General features: G+C 30.3%; 1 protein-coding gene across 1 annotated transcript; it reads right to left on the minus strand.

Moving 5' to 3' along the window:
- Positions 1-7,402: 7,402 nt before the first annotated feature.
- LOC139490478 (uncharacterized) lies at positions 7,403-10,043 on the minus strand. Its single transcript, XM_071277252.1, has 2 exons — positions 9,842-10,043; positions 7,403-8,826 (listed from the first exon to the last, which is right to left on the minus strand). Exons 1-2 carry the CDS (start codon positions 10,023-10,025, stop codon positions 7,697-7,699), a joined length of 1,314 nt encoding a protein of 437 aa, XP_071133353.1. The 5' UTR covers positions 10,026-10,043; the 3' UTR covers positions 7,403-7,696.
- Between the last annotated feature and the right edge of the window lie 7,532 nt (positions 10,044-17,575).

Below are 17,575 nucleotides of genomic sequence, written 5' to 3' on the forward strand. Positions count from 1 at the left end.
ATGATAAAGCAACATCCCCTCAAAACATAAAACGTAAAATATTGTTTATCTTTTCATCATCTGTTGATTTTATATTTCCTATTTTTAACTCAAAATATTGCTTTTTAAAAATAGAAATATCATTGGTAATTTGTACCTATTTCAGGCATGAACATTTGCATTCGTCAAGTTAAAAATGTATACTGTGTTGATTAAATGCATTATTCCTGTCCTTTGTTAGTTTTTGGACTCTGGATATACAAAATGTTCCGTGCTACTGAATATTTCGATGAACATTATCATACAGCCCAATTTTATAGATACACAACATTGCTGACACTTAGACATTTATTTGTGTCAATTTTAATATTCTATCGCTTCAAATATTTTATTTCATTTTTTGAACTATCTTCTTTTACACCGCCAATCATGGAAATGTGTCTTTCCTTTGTGGACACAGTTAACAAGCGTGTTGTTTCGAAGAAGGCATAATCATGAGCAAATATAAGTATTGCTTTTTTGGCAGAAAGCTCGTCAACTGTTTTGGTTCGTTTTCATCCTTGGATTTCGAATATTCATTTTTTTTTGGCAATCGGGACTTTCCGAAAGAAAATATACCAAATGTTTTTTCACTATTACCTTTTTATGGAACAATTAACTCAAAGTGTTTCTTTTTGTTCTAGTCAGAAAATAATTTACGCCCATTGTTTAATTTTTCAAAGCTTTCAATCAATTTTAATATCGTTTCAAAATTTAACTCTATATAAAGGGTATGGGAAATAGGGTATGATGACAATTTGTTGATTCCATCAAATTTGGAATAAGAATTCTGAAGTTGAATGGTCGTTCACTTAGGAAATTCAGCATTGTGATGACGAAATAAATATACAATATTAGGTCAATGAAAGAAAAATACAAACTTGATTGTTTGAGGCTGAGTAACTAGGGAAGGGCGAGGTTTCTACTCAGCCTTTTCCCTGGTTTTGCGCCGTGTACTAAAAAGTTAATATTTTTATGACATCGATCTAATATTGTTTTATATTGCAATTTAAACTAATACAGAGATAGCTTTTTAAATCATCACACAAATGTCAAACTTATTTTCCTCCCTTAATGAAACCCTGATTGTGGAGAAAGTGTTCCATGATGAAGTTGACATTATACAAAATATACATAAACAAGTCTAAATTGAAAACAACGTTCAAACATACGATTGCGTTGGATAAAAAAACACAATTTTTATACGTGTGCATGTGAAACAAATGTCGTTGTAGAGGGGTCTAAATACAGCACAAACATTTTCCAAAAGAACATAATAATGAAATACATATATTTATCCTGCAATTAGTGGTGTTTATTTCCTTAATATAATAACATAGCTATATTATGTATAAAAAGACCAAAAATATATGTATGATATATAGCGGCAGTACGTATTTAAATAAGGCATTTAGCTTATCTCCTAGGCTATAGACTAACACAAAGGGTAGTAAGATTATTGATCGTTAGTCTTAAACTTAGGATTTAAACTTAAATCCTGAAAATTATGTTCAGGCATTTATCCTAAAGGGAAACTTCGCAAAAAAATCAAAAATTTATATTATGTTCATTCTGTATAAAAATGCTAAAATTCATAGATATTAAAGTTTTATTCCGCTAGATAATCGATCACCATTTATTTTAAATTTAGAGTATCAATTCTCTGCGTTCGGCCATTTTGTCTTCTTTCCCGATTAATAATAACGATACGTCTATAAACCACAAAGGAACAAAACTATAGTAACTGATGTAGTCGTAATTGCGTGTCGATATCTTGTCAATCGTACGGTTGTTTTATCCGACTAACTAACTTGATACGGAAAATATTCTTATTTTTTTTAAATTACCATGGTCTGTTGTTTTTAAACTGTTGATATTGGAATTAGGTAAAAAGTCAAAGTTGAAATCGTAAATAAGTGTTCCGTGAAAATTGTTTTCGAAAATCTAATTTGTTCATAATTCTTTAAAGTAATAAACTTTTTTCAAATAAATTCTGATCTTTCCTCATCTGATCACCAGCATGGCTAAAGGTATTACTTCCAAAGGTATTGTGAGGGGTGTGAGGTGACACGTCCAGGTATTCAAGCGATTTCCTGTCGGGTTTGCAAGTTCATGCATCGTTTCACTTCTGCAGGTATTGATCAGTGTACACGGCCGATAACTTATAACTTTCCATTTTGAACATCAGATGTATAATATACAACTCTGTCTTACTTGTCATTACTAAACTCATACGCTTGTTTATAAATAACATTTCTGGTCACGGTAAAGAATAGTATTCATAAAAATATAAATAATACCCAAAAAAATAAGATTTGATGAAATTAAACTCTATTTAAATATTTTTTCCAAGGGTGAATTTGGGAAAATGTAATATATACTGATTGTCAATAGTGAAGGACAGATTGGAACATACCAGAAATATTGATTTAAAAAAATGCACGCACTTGTCGACGATTCGTTTATACGACTGGATAAAAATATATACATGTATACATTGAACATAAGAAAAAAACATATATTTTGAATAAATTGGGGTAAAAGATTTGTAAATAGACTAGTCCACGTATGCCAACAGTATGTAATCATCGAATGTCGATAGACTATTGTATACCAGAAGAAGAAGAAGAAGAAGAAGAAGAAGAAGAAGAAGAAGAAGAAGAAGAAGAAGAAGAAGAAGAAGAAGAAGAAGAAGAAGAAGAAGAAGAAGAAGAAGAAGAAGAAGAAGAAGAAGAAGAAGAAGAAGAAGAAGAAGAAGAAGAAGAAGAAATTTGATTTAAATACAGGTCGATGTATAATTTGCTTTGGTTCATCGAAGTTGTGGACATAGTAAAATCACAGATTTTTATAATAAGATTGTTCACGAACAAAGGAAGGAATTCGTCATCACAATTGTTATATATGCCACTGGACGAACACTGATTATCCCCAAGGGATGTGAATATTTTGCTGGGAAACTATTGAGTATCAAAGTTTCAAATTAATTTCGGGATTTATTTTCTTTCTTGGTATTCAATAACAGAAAAAAGAATAAATTACTTGTACGCTAAATAGGGGTATTCTTGTCAGATAAAAGACTTTTAGTTATATTTAAAAAAATAGGGAAATATGACATTAAATTGGTTCTGTCTTTTTTTTAAACATCGTTAAAAAGATGTGTGTCTAACATGTCTAAGGTGAACGCCACAAGAACCCTGTAATACTAGTACGAGAGTATAGCATGTAAACATTCCTTCTCAATAATATGGTTGTATTGGAAAGCTTTTCATACAGATTGACAACTCATGGTCCGATATGCATGTAATATTTGCCACATGACGCCCATAGTTCTTTCTACCATCGTCATCTTATTCTTTTATATTACTGTAAACATCGATGGTTCACACCCAAACAAAATGGGAGTAATGTACCTTCAGAGCTTCTCCGTGTTATACACTTGTGAAACTTAATATATAGACGAAATTTCTGTATTGAAATGAATCTACATCTCACAAACAGGATTTTCAAATAACGATTTTGAGTAATCATCTTACAAACCAATATAAACGTATGGCAAGATATAACCATGAAGGAATTTAGTTTTTGTCAGCCGCAAGAACTCATCACTATCATAAACGTATACGTATATATGCATGCAGTTTCAAATATCAAGAACAAGCGGTCAATGTCGATAGTCTGTTTTCTAACTGTTCAGAGCTAGACATGTCACTTGTTCATTCTTGGAAGCCTTCATATTCCCCGTTCAACGATGGGAACTCTTTCTGGTTGTGTTGACTATAAATGCTTGTATGGTAATTCTTTCGTTTATCTGTACAAGTGGTTGCATTTCCTCTCCTCTCCTTTCCCAACAAACAAACTAACGAAACGCTACTAGTCTGCTTTCTCTGGAGCTTATCCTCAATGGCGCTTATACGTCAGGAAACTTACATGTATACTAATAATGATTGTTTCAAGAACAACGATGTATGGACGAACTATTCTAAATTCGTCAATATCAGTTATGCATGACTAAAATATCGGTTTTATTACAACTACTGTATTACTTATTTGGATTAATGACGGCTATCATGTTCAACATTGCACAAATGTTCTCATAGAATTTTTTTTTAAAATGTACAAAAATCCTCAAAATGATTGTCAAATGAATTTAATTATGTAAGAATGAAATGTTAAAAAGAAACTGAAAAAAAATCATGCATGTTGTATGTTGTATTTTTTTTCAATTAAAAACTTTAAAATTGCGATAGTTTTATGAGCATTTAAACACAGCCAGATTTGAATACAAGTTAAGAAATTCCGGTAAAGTCAATGATATCAAACAGATGTGTAATGGTATATCAAATTGGGTAATATTGCATTTAGTTTTTATTAAAGATTAAAACTACTATTTTTTACTTCATATTTGAATCTTTACGTCAATTGCCGCTAAGAAAGTAATACAAAAAAAATCCTTTTATTTTTATACACTTTCGGAATTACGAATCTGAATTTTATTTTCAAATAATTTACACAATTTAATTATTGTATATTTATTCTCATCGTGTATTACATCTTAGTGTATTAAATACAGCATACTCTTTCTAATCCTTTCTGTCAAGTTATCCTTTCCAAATAACAACATCCCATGATACCTGTGAACGCTTGAACTCACACCTGCGGCTAAATAGCTACAAGGTAAACGAATTGACCTCAAGCCGAGAAATATAGAGTGACCGTTACAAAATAATATACACACTCTGCTCACACATTAGTTGCATTGAAATGATTATCAAAACAATAACGGTAAATAGAACTGAAATATTTTCAGTTCAATATCAGTAAAAATGTTCAATAAATATTTTATGAAAAAAATCTCAACAATAGTTAATGAAATTTATTCGAAAACATTTACTAGAGATAATTTTATAGGAGTTTAATTCAATCAACACAAAACGGTATATGCATATTCATTTTCGTTCATTCTTATATTGTGGTTAATAACTACGACCATTCGTCAGCTGTGTGCTTTTAAATACGTATATTGTCGATAAGCTATAAGAGCTAAACAGATTTTATTTTTTCCCAGAATTCAACACATCGGGCTAAAACGTCACGACCCACTCGAGAATTCAACCAAAAAAGTTACAAATACTTGATTTTCTCCGTTATTAGAAGGAATATAAATTTAAAACTTTGCAAATGTGTTTTTTATGTTAAGATGAACATAATTAGATGATAAGTAAACAATCGCGGAATTTCCCTTTAATCATGTTAATGCCTACCATAAAAATGAGAGTAAATGAAAAGAAATTTATTCGAAGTTAAAAACACATTTTGTACATAATCAAGTAATAATAACTGAAGTTTGTATTTTATTTACATGAAATAAAATCTTAAGTAAAATAGTGATGTTAAAGAACATTGAATAAATCTATTAAAATACTTGTAAACTTATTGGGTAGTTGTCTCATCTGCCATTATACTACATTTTTAATTTTTACGTATTGATAAACAATATTCAATTGTTTTATTTTTTACAAATTGACAAAGCTATGGCACACAATAATTGACAGTTTTATTTTTTTTTATAACTTTTGTACCTTGTAGTCGTTTAATAACTTTGTGTAGACAAATTGACCAATGTGAATTCGTTGTTCATCGTCCGTTTATTTAGCATGTACTATTAATGCATATATCCGCGTGACCACTCAGTATCGGCCTGTGATTGTAGATGTATTGGCTTCCAGTGACCAACAACTATACTTGTTGTTCCATTAAACTTGATTCGGATAACTCTGATTAATCTGTTTAAAATGTCCTGTTCCATTTGAGGAAAATGGCAGTTGTTATCTTATTGTTCGTGTCTGTATGTATTGTATTGATGTTTAGTTTTTGTTGCACTTCAGCTTTTGTGTTTTTGTTGTTTTCCTCTTATAGTGTATGTGTTTCCCTCAGTTTTAGTTTGTAACCCGGATTTGTTTTCTCTTAATCGATTTATATGTCTTACGAACAGCGGTAAATTTTAGGTGCTTTTTTTTTACCTCAATATATTACATAAAGGGTAGCATTCTATTGTATGTTACGATCCCGTGTTCCAAAGGTTATTTTCCTTATCCGAAGCCTTGTTTCTATTTTTAGCTTTAATACCGCAATGTTTTTTTTTATATATAGATTGAAGATCGATACAAAAAAATCCGTTGCTAACATTAGATTTTCTCCGTAATGACGTCACTCATAGCAACCATGGAGCAAGCACCGCAGCAGACGAAAAGAAGTTTACAAGATGCAGATATCAAGAATGTTATGTTAAAAGCAGACAGTGAGTATACACGAGAGCTGACGGAACAAGCTATAAAGTTGTTCACTGAATAACGCGCGTAGCGGGTTATTTAACAGTGTGCAACACATTTTTTTATGTTATTTCGAATAGACAGAAAAAATATTACAGTCATAACTTATAATTTAATTCTAAATTCCATTTTAAACCGTAAAAAAACCTGAAAAGACGTTGATGACGTTACGGTCACATGACTAAATTATGTCTATGGGCTCATAACAAAATAACGTCAGCCAATCAGAAGATGCGTTACATCCAAAATTAAATTATTGACCATTATCAATAATAGTATCACAAATTGTACTGGTTTCAATATCAATAGATCAAGATATACAGAATAGTATACCGACACAAAACAATTGTATTTCATAATAAGCAGTTTTAAAAGGGTGTGTCTGGCGTACTAAATTATAACCCTGGTACCTTTCATAACTATTTACACCACTGGGTCGATGCCACTGCTGGTGGACGTTTCGTCCCCGAGGGTATCATCAGCCCAGTAGTCAGCACTTCGGTGTTGACATGAATATCAATCATATGGTGATTTATTAAAAAATGTTCTATTACTAAACTATTAGTTTTTCGAAAATCTAAGGATTTTCTTATCCTAGAAATAGATTATTTTAGCCGTATTTGGCACATGTTTTTGGAATTTTGGGTCCTCAATGGTTTTTCAATTTGTACTTGTTTGGCTTTATAACTACTTTGAACAGAGCGTCACTAATTAGTCTGATGTAGACGAAACACGCGTCTTGCGTTCTAAATTATGATCCTTGTACCTTTGATAACTAATTATATAAGACATTTGTTTTACAGAATACTATATTTATCAATTAGTTAACAGTAGAATTGACTTATTGACGAGCGATAAGCTTAGTGAACATTACTCAGTATCCAATACAAATATGTCTAAGCAAGAAAATGATAAGTCAAGCAATACGCTAACTCTATATAAACTAGTTTGTCGCTCCAGCCAAAAACAAGACAAAGCATATGTACAATAATTCAGGTTCTGGAGGTATAAACATATGTAGATGTACAGGCTGCGATAAATAAAAACAGTTGCTGAATAAACTTTAATAAAGTAAATATTTAATACATTTGATTTTCTCTTCAAATGAGCAAGAACAACGAACATTCTTTTGTACGATTTTACAATGCTGGAAAATAGAATATGTGATTTTATGCTCATGCTATATTGCCTCTATCATGTCTATAATGAATAGGATCAACTAATCCTTTATTTTTCTATGAGAAATAATCAACTTTGACATTGCAGCTATTGAACACGTTATGACAGAATAATATACTAAGAATAATCTGCGGTTATACTTTTGGTTGTTCATAGATATCCTATGTTCTTTAGATTGGGAAACACGCATACCGTCCATTGCAAATGTCAAATACCGATTTGAATCCAACTGTTAAATATGTTCTCAAGCGGTTAAACTCGTGTATTTGATTTTCATGATACATGGCGGTCTCATTGTTCTCATTGTTTTGTATTTTTGGTATCAATTGCTTTTCGATTTGTTCTGCAATTTCATACATTGTCTTGTGAAATTCATTTCTTTCGGACTCGTACAAGGTTATTACTTCATCTAAGGATTTTTCAGCATTGCATTTTTCACGACTTTTAATTTTTCGTATATTCAGACCTATTGCTACACCATCAGCAAATATTGCTGCTCCTGTTAGAGTGTAGCCTATAGCTGGCTGTAGTGTCGTCATACCGTTTGCTGTTTTTTTCATACCAGCTGGTACTAATTTCTGCATTGCTGGTTTCATTGAAACAATTTTCTTGGCTTCAGCAACACGATGAATTGATGCAAGTGAGCTTGCATGAGCTCTACTGAAGCATTCTTGAACATTTGAGTAAGCACCGCAAGCTGAATACGCTTTGGAAGTGCCATTTATCATTACTGGACCTGCTTTGTGTACTTTCAAAATAGTTTTGCCTGCCGGAACGGTTTTCAAAATTGTTTCAGTAGTCATTTTAACATTATTCAAACAAATCTCGGCTTTGTTTTTTATAAGAGTTTTCAATGATGTATCAACGGTTACTTCTTCAATTTCAAATTCATTCTTTATAATATATATGTGACCCACATTTTCCAATAACTCTTTCGATTTTAATGACCACTGACTTAAGATTGTTTCTATGATATGAAAACGGCTATCCATTTGTTCGGATTTCGCAAATTGACCTACTTTAGATAATAATGTATGTAACAAATCAGCTTTCCTTGACTTGTCCAATGTTTCCTCTGTTTGGCATTCTTCAGACAAACCACTTTTCCTGAACTGGTCTACCGTTTCCGCTGGTTTGCGTTTGTTTACTATTATTTTCGATGTAATAGAATGGAAAATGCTTGCAAAGGTAGACCCGCCAGTCAGAGACAATCCTGCTATTGTTAGACTTTGAGAAGTCCCAAATGATACGGGAGTTAAAGCAATTCCAGCAATTATTAATGAACCTCCCGCAATTCTCACTAAAATAAATTCAGAAATATCAATCATTGTTATATAAAATAAAAGATACCCTATAATTTATATTGTTAGGAATAATATCAAGAATTAAAACTCTGCCAAAATATTTGAAAAAGAGATAGTATAACGCAGAATAGTAATTTCAGCATTTCATTAAATTTTGTTTTTATTGATTAATCTGCACCGAATGCCCGACAAAATAAAAAAACATTATCAAACTTCAAGAGAAACTTCAATAGTAAAATCATTATACAATGGCAAAATCAAAAGATAAAACGCACTTCAATGCTCTTCAACTTCGTACTTCATTTGGCCTTTTTAACTTTTTTGGATTCGAGCGTCACTGATGAGTCTTTTGTAGACGAAACGCGCGCATGGCGTATATACTAAATTTAGTCCTGGTATCTATGATGAGTTTATCTACCGACTGGAAAACTCCTAACTTATCTGGAAAAGAAGCATGTTTCGACTGATTGTTTTCATTCGGATTGATTTAATTTGAAAACGAGTTCTTGGACCCCTTGTTTTAAATGACACCAGGTTTGAATACGTATGAAGATAATTTGTACCATTTTTTTATAATTAAAAAAAAATGCCACAGATGATTTTATTTTAATTTTCAAATTGAAAAATACTGCAACAAATATTGCCGTTTTTTTAATTTTAAATCCTGAAACTTTGAAAAGAATAACATGTTTTAAAAGAATTTTTATGGACCAACGTAAAGTATATAATTTTGTGTTTATGTCTGGTACGTGTGTGTTGGTTGTTTGTTTTGGTTAATGTCGGAATGCCACATATAGACATACCTAGTGCAAAAGTTAATAAATTACAAAATTCTTGATTCCATTTTTTTCTACTTCAATATAAACAAACTTTTAAAGCAGATTACACATGAAAGGTACAAATGCATAACATTTTATCAAAACAGTCGATCATTTGACACAGTAATGTATACGTTAAACTGTTATTAAAGATAGAACATTTGATAATTGCGAAAATAAATAAATATCTTACCTGCTGAATACCCAATATCTCCTTTTGTTTTTCGTGTGTTTTCGGTTTGCAAAACTTTACAAAATTTCCAAATTTCAGTTAAAAAGGGTACATATTCAGCTTCCAGAAAGATGGTATAATGATACATTATATCAATAAATTTTATTAATACGTGAATCGGTTCTGCATGAGGTTCTGTGGTCATCTTAATAATTAAGTTTCAAATAAGCGTACTATGATGCATGTAAATAACAACACTGAACACGAAAACGATTCACTTTTTAAAAATTACATATAAGACAAGTATACGGTTTTGATGTATCTATGTCTTATTAGATCAAAACGATAATTTCTTTCGTAGCACTATTTTCAAATGAGGCTGAAAAATTAATGATCACATTTAGATTTTTTTTCTATTTTATGCTGTAGATATATCGTTATCTTCTTTTTGCCAAATACGATCCAATAAAAGTCCGTTTTATATCAAATGGGAGCAACGTGATTGATAACTGTACTTTAACGCGATGACTGGTTTAATTCTCCATAATCACGAAGGAAGTTTACAACAGATGATTTTCATATGTATTGAAGCGACATTCATATATATTCTTTATATTTACACGTCCAAACATGTGACAACTTTAGGACATACGTTCTCCATCGGATAACACATGGTTATACACGGCTAACACCATAATATATATATATATATAATATTTAATCAAAATACTCTACAGAATGAACATTAAAATAATGGTCTTATAACCCAGTTTTTTTTTAAAGCTTAATACAGATGTTCCCCCGAGCATGCAGGTTCGACTATATATAGTTCGTATTTAGCACAACAATTTTAGATCTTTAAAGGATGCAATATTTTCAAGCTATGTATGAAATGTATGAATGATCTAGCACCTGATTATCTTTCTAATATTTTATTATTATCTCAGGTCCAGAACAAGTACCGAGACCTAATTCTGATATTTCGGAAAACAACATTTAAATATTCTGGTCTTGTTAGCTGGAACAATATCCCAAAATAATACTAAATGAATAATAATTTAAATATATTTAAGATCAAATGTTCAAACTATTTTTTAAATCTACTGGTACCTGCACTACTAATGTTTACTCGACATTCTCTTTTTGTCTGAAATATCTAAAAGAAAAAATCTTGACAAAGTCTGAACTTGTCTAAAATGAGCTCTTGATTTATTTTGACATATGTCTTGACGGTATAAGGATTTGCTAAAAAATTCTTAAAGCTTTCTTTATCACCTGAGAAGTGCTCTGATTAATGTCGACCAATTCCCCGAAACACTTAAATTTGTCTCGATTAGTCTTAGCATTCTAAATCATGTCTGAATATGTATTGACACTTTCTTACAGTCTGAAAGTTGTCTTTCTCAACAGTATAAATTTTGCTTGATTTGTTTATAGACATATTATTGACAGTTTAAACACTTTAAGTGCTGTTGTATACTCATTTATATAATCGCTAAAATAATCGTGGAAGAATTTTGATGCAACAATACATTGTAAGTTATCATCAAAGTACTGAAGTACTGAACATCTGATGACCGGTCTTGTTCTTGTGTATAGCAAAAAGCACTTGTCACAGAAAAAAATCACACCTCTATACCTGAAAATGAGGTTAATATACAGAGATTTTTTTATCTAACATGTCTTACACAAGTTAGTGCGTGGATGATTAATTACAGGAAATTGTACCTCTCTGTGATAACTATTATATTGTAGTGATACACATCAGTATACACTGGTTTGTTGGTATATATTATATTCATATAACAGTTTCTTGTTTATATAATTTTCCTCCATACATTTGTAGATTATTCTATTCTACTTTATTAATAATAGTGCAGTGCAAGTGCATTGTGAACACTCTTCTGTAAAATATCGATTTTTCTATAAGATTGGATATGAGTAGGCATTCATATTTTAGGTAAAACACAATCTTCCATGCAGAGTTACCGATCCTTGCCAGGAGTGTCGCAAAACGTTCTTTGATATATTCTTCCGCATGCTTTGACACAATTTTTCGGTATTTGTGCATAGATATTATCAATGATTTTTTACTAACTACCAAACATTCTAATATTATTAAGTTATGTTCTAAACAAAAATATTTTTATCAGTATTCATTGAAGAAATGTATTTGTAACAAACGATAAGAAATGCTATTTTGCACTCGTTAATATCTGCGTACTTATCATGTTTATACATCGGTTAAAATCACAAACCGAATATTACGTAATTGAAATCTTGGCGATATCAATACATCGTAATGTTCACACGGTTATCCGCTGTAAAAAGCCACATTTTTGTAAAAAATCCTTGTTTATTTACCATATAAACATTGAATATTATGCATGCACATTTGAATATGTCCACAGTAAGACTTGTTTCAATCATTTAGCGACTATTTCAGCAAATTATAAATCAACTTTTGTCATTATTCATAGACCAACATTGAAATTGGTTTATATAAACATACTCACTTTTGTATGTTTTTTTATTTGCTAATATTTTTATACCCATATTAGTATTTATGAAAATATTTATATACATGTACCCAAATTTTTAATTATTAAAAAAAATACATGCCCATTTTTTTATTTTTGTTGCAATAAAAAAATAAATCACAAAAAAAGTATTACGTATGACTTGAAGTGCAGACAAATTATGTTTCTATAGATAATGGTGGTAGATACAAGTATGAAGGGAGGAACAAAGAAAGTGTGCGAATATTTTATCTAAAGCTTTATATATTTATCAATTTCTACTAAAATCATATGGACATTTTTTATCTATATTTATTATAGGTTATCTGTTGTAAACTTCCTAATCGATTACGGAGAAATAAACAATTATACCACCCATCGAGTGTCGAAGGGTTAACATTGTTGACACTAATACAGGATATATCTTCAGCCAAAATATAATCAACACGAGTTTATAACATTAACCTTGCATATAACCATCTGTTATATGCGAGGTCAATGTTTCATATTACGTTTATGAAATCGTTTGTATTTTATAATCACTTTTTCACAGTGAAACAGACATATGTTTGCATAGGATTGGCAGCATGGGCAATCGAATTGAAAATTAAGACAACACATTACAATTAACAAAGCATATTCATATACATTTATAATACGTCCACACATACTATAAATGTTAATCTTGCGTCAAAAACTGAAGAGATACATGTACTTTTTTTTCTATATAATTGTAAAATGATTGGATTTAAGTTAACATTATTGTTTGGGGCTTGATATGCTGGGGGAACAAGACATATTAATTTTAAACATATTGACAACTGGTATTTTGCATTTAAGATGTGTAAGGAATAACATGTACATTACTCATTTTCACCATACAAAATCAATAGCTTAGTACATGTATGTTCCTGCAAGCTCTATTGAACGTAAAACAAAGTGCATCTAGAAATAAGAGCTCTTATCGTCTGATATTTCCTCCCCGAGGTTATCATATTTGCAGTAGTACGCTCTTATACAATGTGATTTAAATTGATAAGTCATTGAATTTAGCATTTTTTAAATTTAACTCCTAACAAACGTTGCACTTTTCAAAATACTTTTGAACTTCTACCTCTTAGCTGTATTTTGCATTTTCTTATAGTTTCTTTAAATCATATTCATTTGTTGCTTATATTGTGACCGGGATCTGTATATACCGGTTATCTACTTACGTGTATTTACAATTTCACAAATTAGTTATCAAAAACATTTTAACTAGTACTGTAAACCACATGACTCGTGTATTATCGCTATAACCTTTCAACCTATACTTTAGAGATTATTCAGTAATCTAAAAGTTCAATAACTTCCTTTTTCCTGTACATACTTTAATATCATATATATCATTTTAATAAGCTACAGATGTTAAGAAACCAATATTTTGTTAGACTTACTATGGTGAATAAAATGTGTGTCCCTTAATAGAAAAAAAAACTGCTATGTAAATGGCGGTGTGGTTTCTGTGTTAAAATCATATATCGGTATATATTAATTTTCAGGGAAATTGTTTCTTTTCTTTTGTTTTGTATAAAGTATTCAGGTCATATCTATTATTTGGCATGCTAATTTTCTTTTGTCTGAATTAGTCACTGGTCATTTAAAACCCAAAATTCAATCTACTCACACAAAATTGTTAATTGTAGTATCTTATATCCTACATAGTGTCGTACCAGTACTAGTATTTAAATGACAATGATAATATTAATTCAAACTTGCAATTTCCATGAGCAAAATTAACCATTAACATACCGCTTAAAACTTGCAAGAATACATACACTATGTTGTGATGTTACACTTTTGTTTCAGGTAATGGTGAATGTTGGTACCTAATAAACGTTTAAACCATCTGGATTTGTTTGCACCTGTCCTAAGTCATGACTGATGTTGAGTGATTGTCGTTTGTTGATGTGGTTCATAATTGCTTGTCGTTTGCTTGGCGATATCAATACATCGTAATGTCCACACGGTTATCCGCTGTACAAATCCACATTTTTAAAAATACTTGTTTATTTACCATATAAACATTGAATTTTATGCATGCAAATTTGAATATGTCCACAGTAAGACTTGTTTCAATCCTTTAGCGACTATTTTAGCAAATTGTAAATCAACTTTTGTCATTATTCATAGACCAACATTGAATTGGTTTATATTAACATACTCACTTTTGTATGTTTTCTATTTGTTAATATTTTTAAACCCATATTAGTATTTATGAAAATATTTATATACATGTACCCAAATTTTTAATTATTAAAAAAATCACATGCCCATTTTTTGTTTTTGTTGTAATAAAAAAATAAATTACAAAAAAAAGTATTACGCATGACTTGAAGTGCAGACAAATTATGTTTCAATAGATAATGGTGGTAGATATAAGTATGAATGGAGGAAAAAAGAAAGTGTGCGAATATTTTATCTAAAACTTTATGTATTTATCAATTTCTATTAAAATTATATGGACATTTTCTATCTATATTTATTATAGGTTATCTGTTGTAAATTTCTTAATCGATTACGGAGAAATAATCAATTATACCACCCATAGAATGTCGAAGTGTTAACATTATTGACACTGATACAGGATATTTCTTCAACCGAAATATTACCAACACGATTGTATAACATTAACCTCGCATATAACCATCTTATAACATTACGGTTGCGAAATCGTTTGACTTTTATAATCACTTTATCACAGTGAAACAGACATATGTTTGAATAGGATTGGCAGCATGGTCCATCGAATTGAAAATTAAGGCAACACATTGTAATGGACAAAGCATATTCATATACATTTATAATTCTACCACACATACTATAAATGTAAATCTGGCGTTAAAAACTGAAGAGATACATGTACTTATTTGTTTATATAATTGTAAAAGATTGGATTTAAGTTAACATTATTGTTTTGGACTTGATATGCTGGGGGAACAAGACATATTAATTTTTAAACATATTGAAAACTAGTATTTTGCATTCAACATGTGTAAGGAATAACATGTACATTACTCATTTTCACCATACAAAATCAATAACTTCAAGTATGTTCATATTTCCTGCAAGCTCTGTTGGACGTAAACATAGTGCATCTAGAAATAAGAGCTCTTATCGTCTGATATTTCCTCTCCGAGATTAGCATGTTCGCAGTAGTCACTTTTATACAATGTGCTTTTAATTGACAAGTCATTGAAGTTGGCATTTGTTTCAATTTAACTCCTTACAACGTTGCGATTTTTTCGAAATACAAATGAATTTCTACCTCTTAGCTGTATTTTGAATTTTCTTATAGTTTCTTTACATCATATGTGTTGCTGATGTTTTGACCGGGATCTGTATATACCTGTTTTCCACTTACATAAATTTGCGATTTCACAAATTGGTTATCAAAAACATTTTTAACTTGTACTGTAAATCATATGACTCGTGTATTATCGATTCTTTTCTTTATTTTGTATAAAGTATTCAGGTCCTATCTATTATTCGGCATGTTAATTGGCTTTTGTTTAAATTAGTTACTGATTATTTAAAACCTAAAATTCAATCTACACACACAAAAATGTTAACTGTAGTATCTTATATCCTACATTGTGTTGTACCAGTACTGGTATTTTAAAAACAATGATAATGTTAATTCAAACTTGCAATTTCCATAGGAAAAATAGATCACTAACATACCACTTAAAACTTACAAGAATACATACACTATGTTGTGATGTTACACTTTTGTTTCAGTTAAGGGAGAATGTTGGTACCTAATAAACGTTTAAACCATCTGGAAGTGTTTGCACCTGTCCTAAGTGTTCATAACTAAGTGATAAGTTGAGTAATTGTCGTTTGTTGATATGGTTCATACTTGTTTCACGGTGTTTTTTTATATAGATTAATTAGACCGTTGGTTTTCCTGTTGGAAAAGTTTGATTAAAGTTATGTTTTTTGCTCCGTTGTGACTTGGATGAAGATTTGTCTCGTTTGCACTCACTTCATATGTTCTTATATCTAATTATGATAACAGAAATGAGCTTAATTTCGCAAATATCATCATTTATCAACAACAAAACAGCAAAATTGCTATCTCGTGCTTTGCGTAAAGCTCATTTGGAACTGGGTAAACATAATATATATGTCAGCATTTAAGACCAAGCTACAAAAGGTTGATAGTTTGACCATGTGCGTAGTGATCTGGAAAATGTTAACAAATATAATACGTAACATTGTAAATGAGCAAAGGAAGTATGTTGAAATGCTTTTATAATTCAAATAAGAAATTGCATTTCTTTTGTAAGTCTACACAAGCAAAATTTGCTCACATGAATTCCACATGAATCTCACATGAACTTCACATGAACAATTTCCCGTGAGATTCACCTAAATCGAGCTTATACATGAAACTCACGTGAAAATGTTCATGTGAATTTCACATGAATCTTATGTGAAAATTTTGACATGAATTTCACGTGAAATTTACAACAAAAAAATTATGTTTTTCATGATTTAAATTAAATTTGAAAATTTAGATGTTATTTGAATTACTGTATTTTAAAAACTCATGTGAATTTCACATGAAAACAATAAACGTGTTTTTCATGTGAAATTCACATGAGTTTCACATGAGATTCACGTGAAACTAACAAAAACTGATTTCATGTGAGTTTCACGTATAAGCTCGTTTGAGGTGAAATTCATATGAATTTCACGTGATATTCACAATAATTCAAATTCACGTGAAATTGATGTGAATGGAATTTTCCTGTGTATGCAAAATATATAATACGTGCTGAATGCAACGAAGTTGATTAATAAAAAGTAAAATAACCAGAAAACTGACCTCCAAAGAAAATTCAATTCGAAAATTATTAATTTGACACCAAAGCGTTCATATAACATTTAACATCTATGAACAATGTCAAAGCTATGACAGTAATTTTATTGAATTTTCTAGCTATCAACATCAACAAAGATATAATTTTGATTCCCAAAGTCTTTCAAAGTACATCGTCTTTTTATATAACAATGGCATTTTCATAACATTTTGCTAATTTCAAAAGTTCACAATTGAAAGAGTAAACATTATAGTACTATTAAATTTCAACAAGTCGTAGAGGAGTTACTTATGGTGCAGATATATGTAAAATGACAAACAATTATGATTCTCCGATTTTTGTTTTCATTACATATCATGATATTAGTT

Source organism: Mytilus edulis, chromosome 9 (assembly GCF_963676685.1).
Source record: "Mytilus edulis chromosome 9, xbMytEdul2.2, whole genome shotgun sequence".
NCBI classification, from domain to species: Eukaryota; Metazoa; Mollusca; class Bivalvia; order Mytilida; family Mytilidae; genus Mytilus; species Mytilus edulis.

Excerpts from the sequence above, each read along its gene's own strand:
- LOC139490478 (XM_071277252.1), bottom strand. The coding sequence starts at position 10,025 with ATGACCACAGAACCTCATGCAGAACCGATTCACGTATTAATAAAATTT. Across the intron at positions 8,827-9,841 it reads AGATATTGGGTATTCAGCAG|TGAGAATTGCGGGAGGTTCA; the intron begins GTAAGATATTTA and ends AATTTATTTTAG.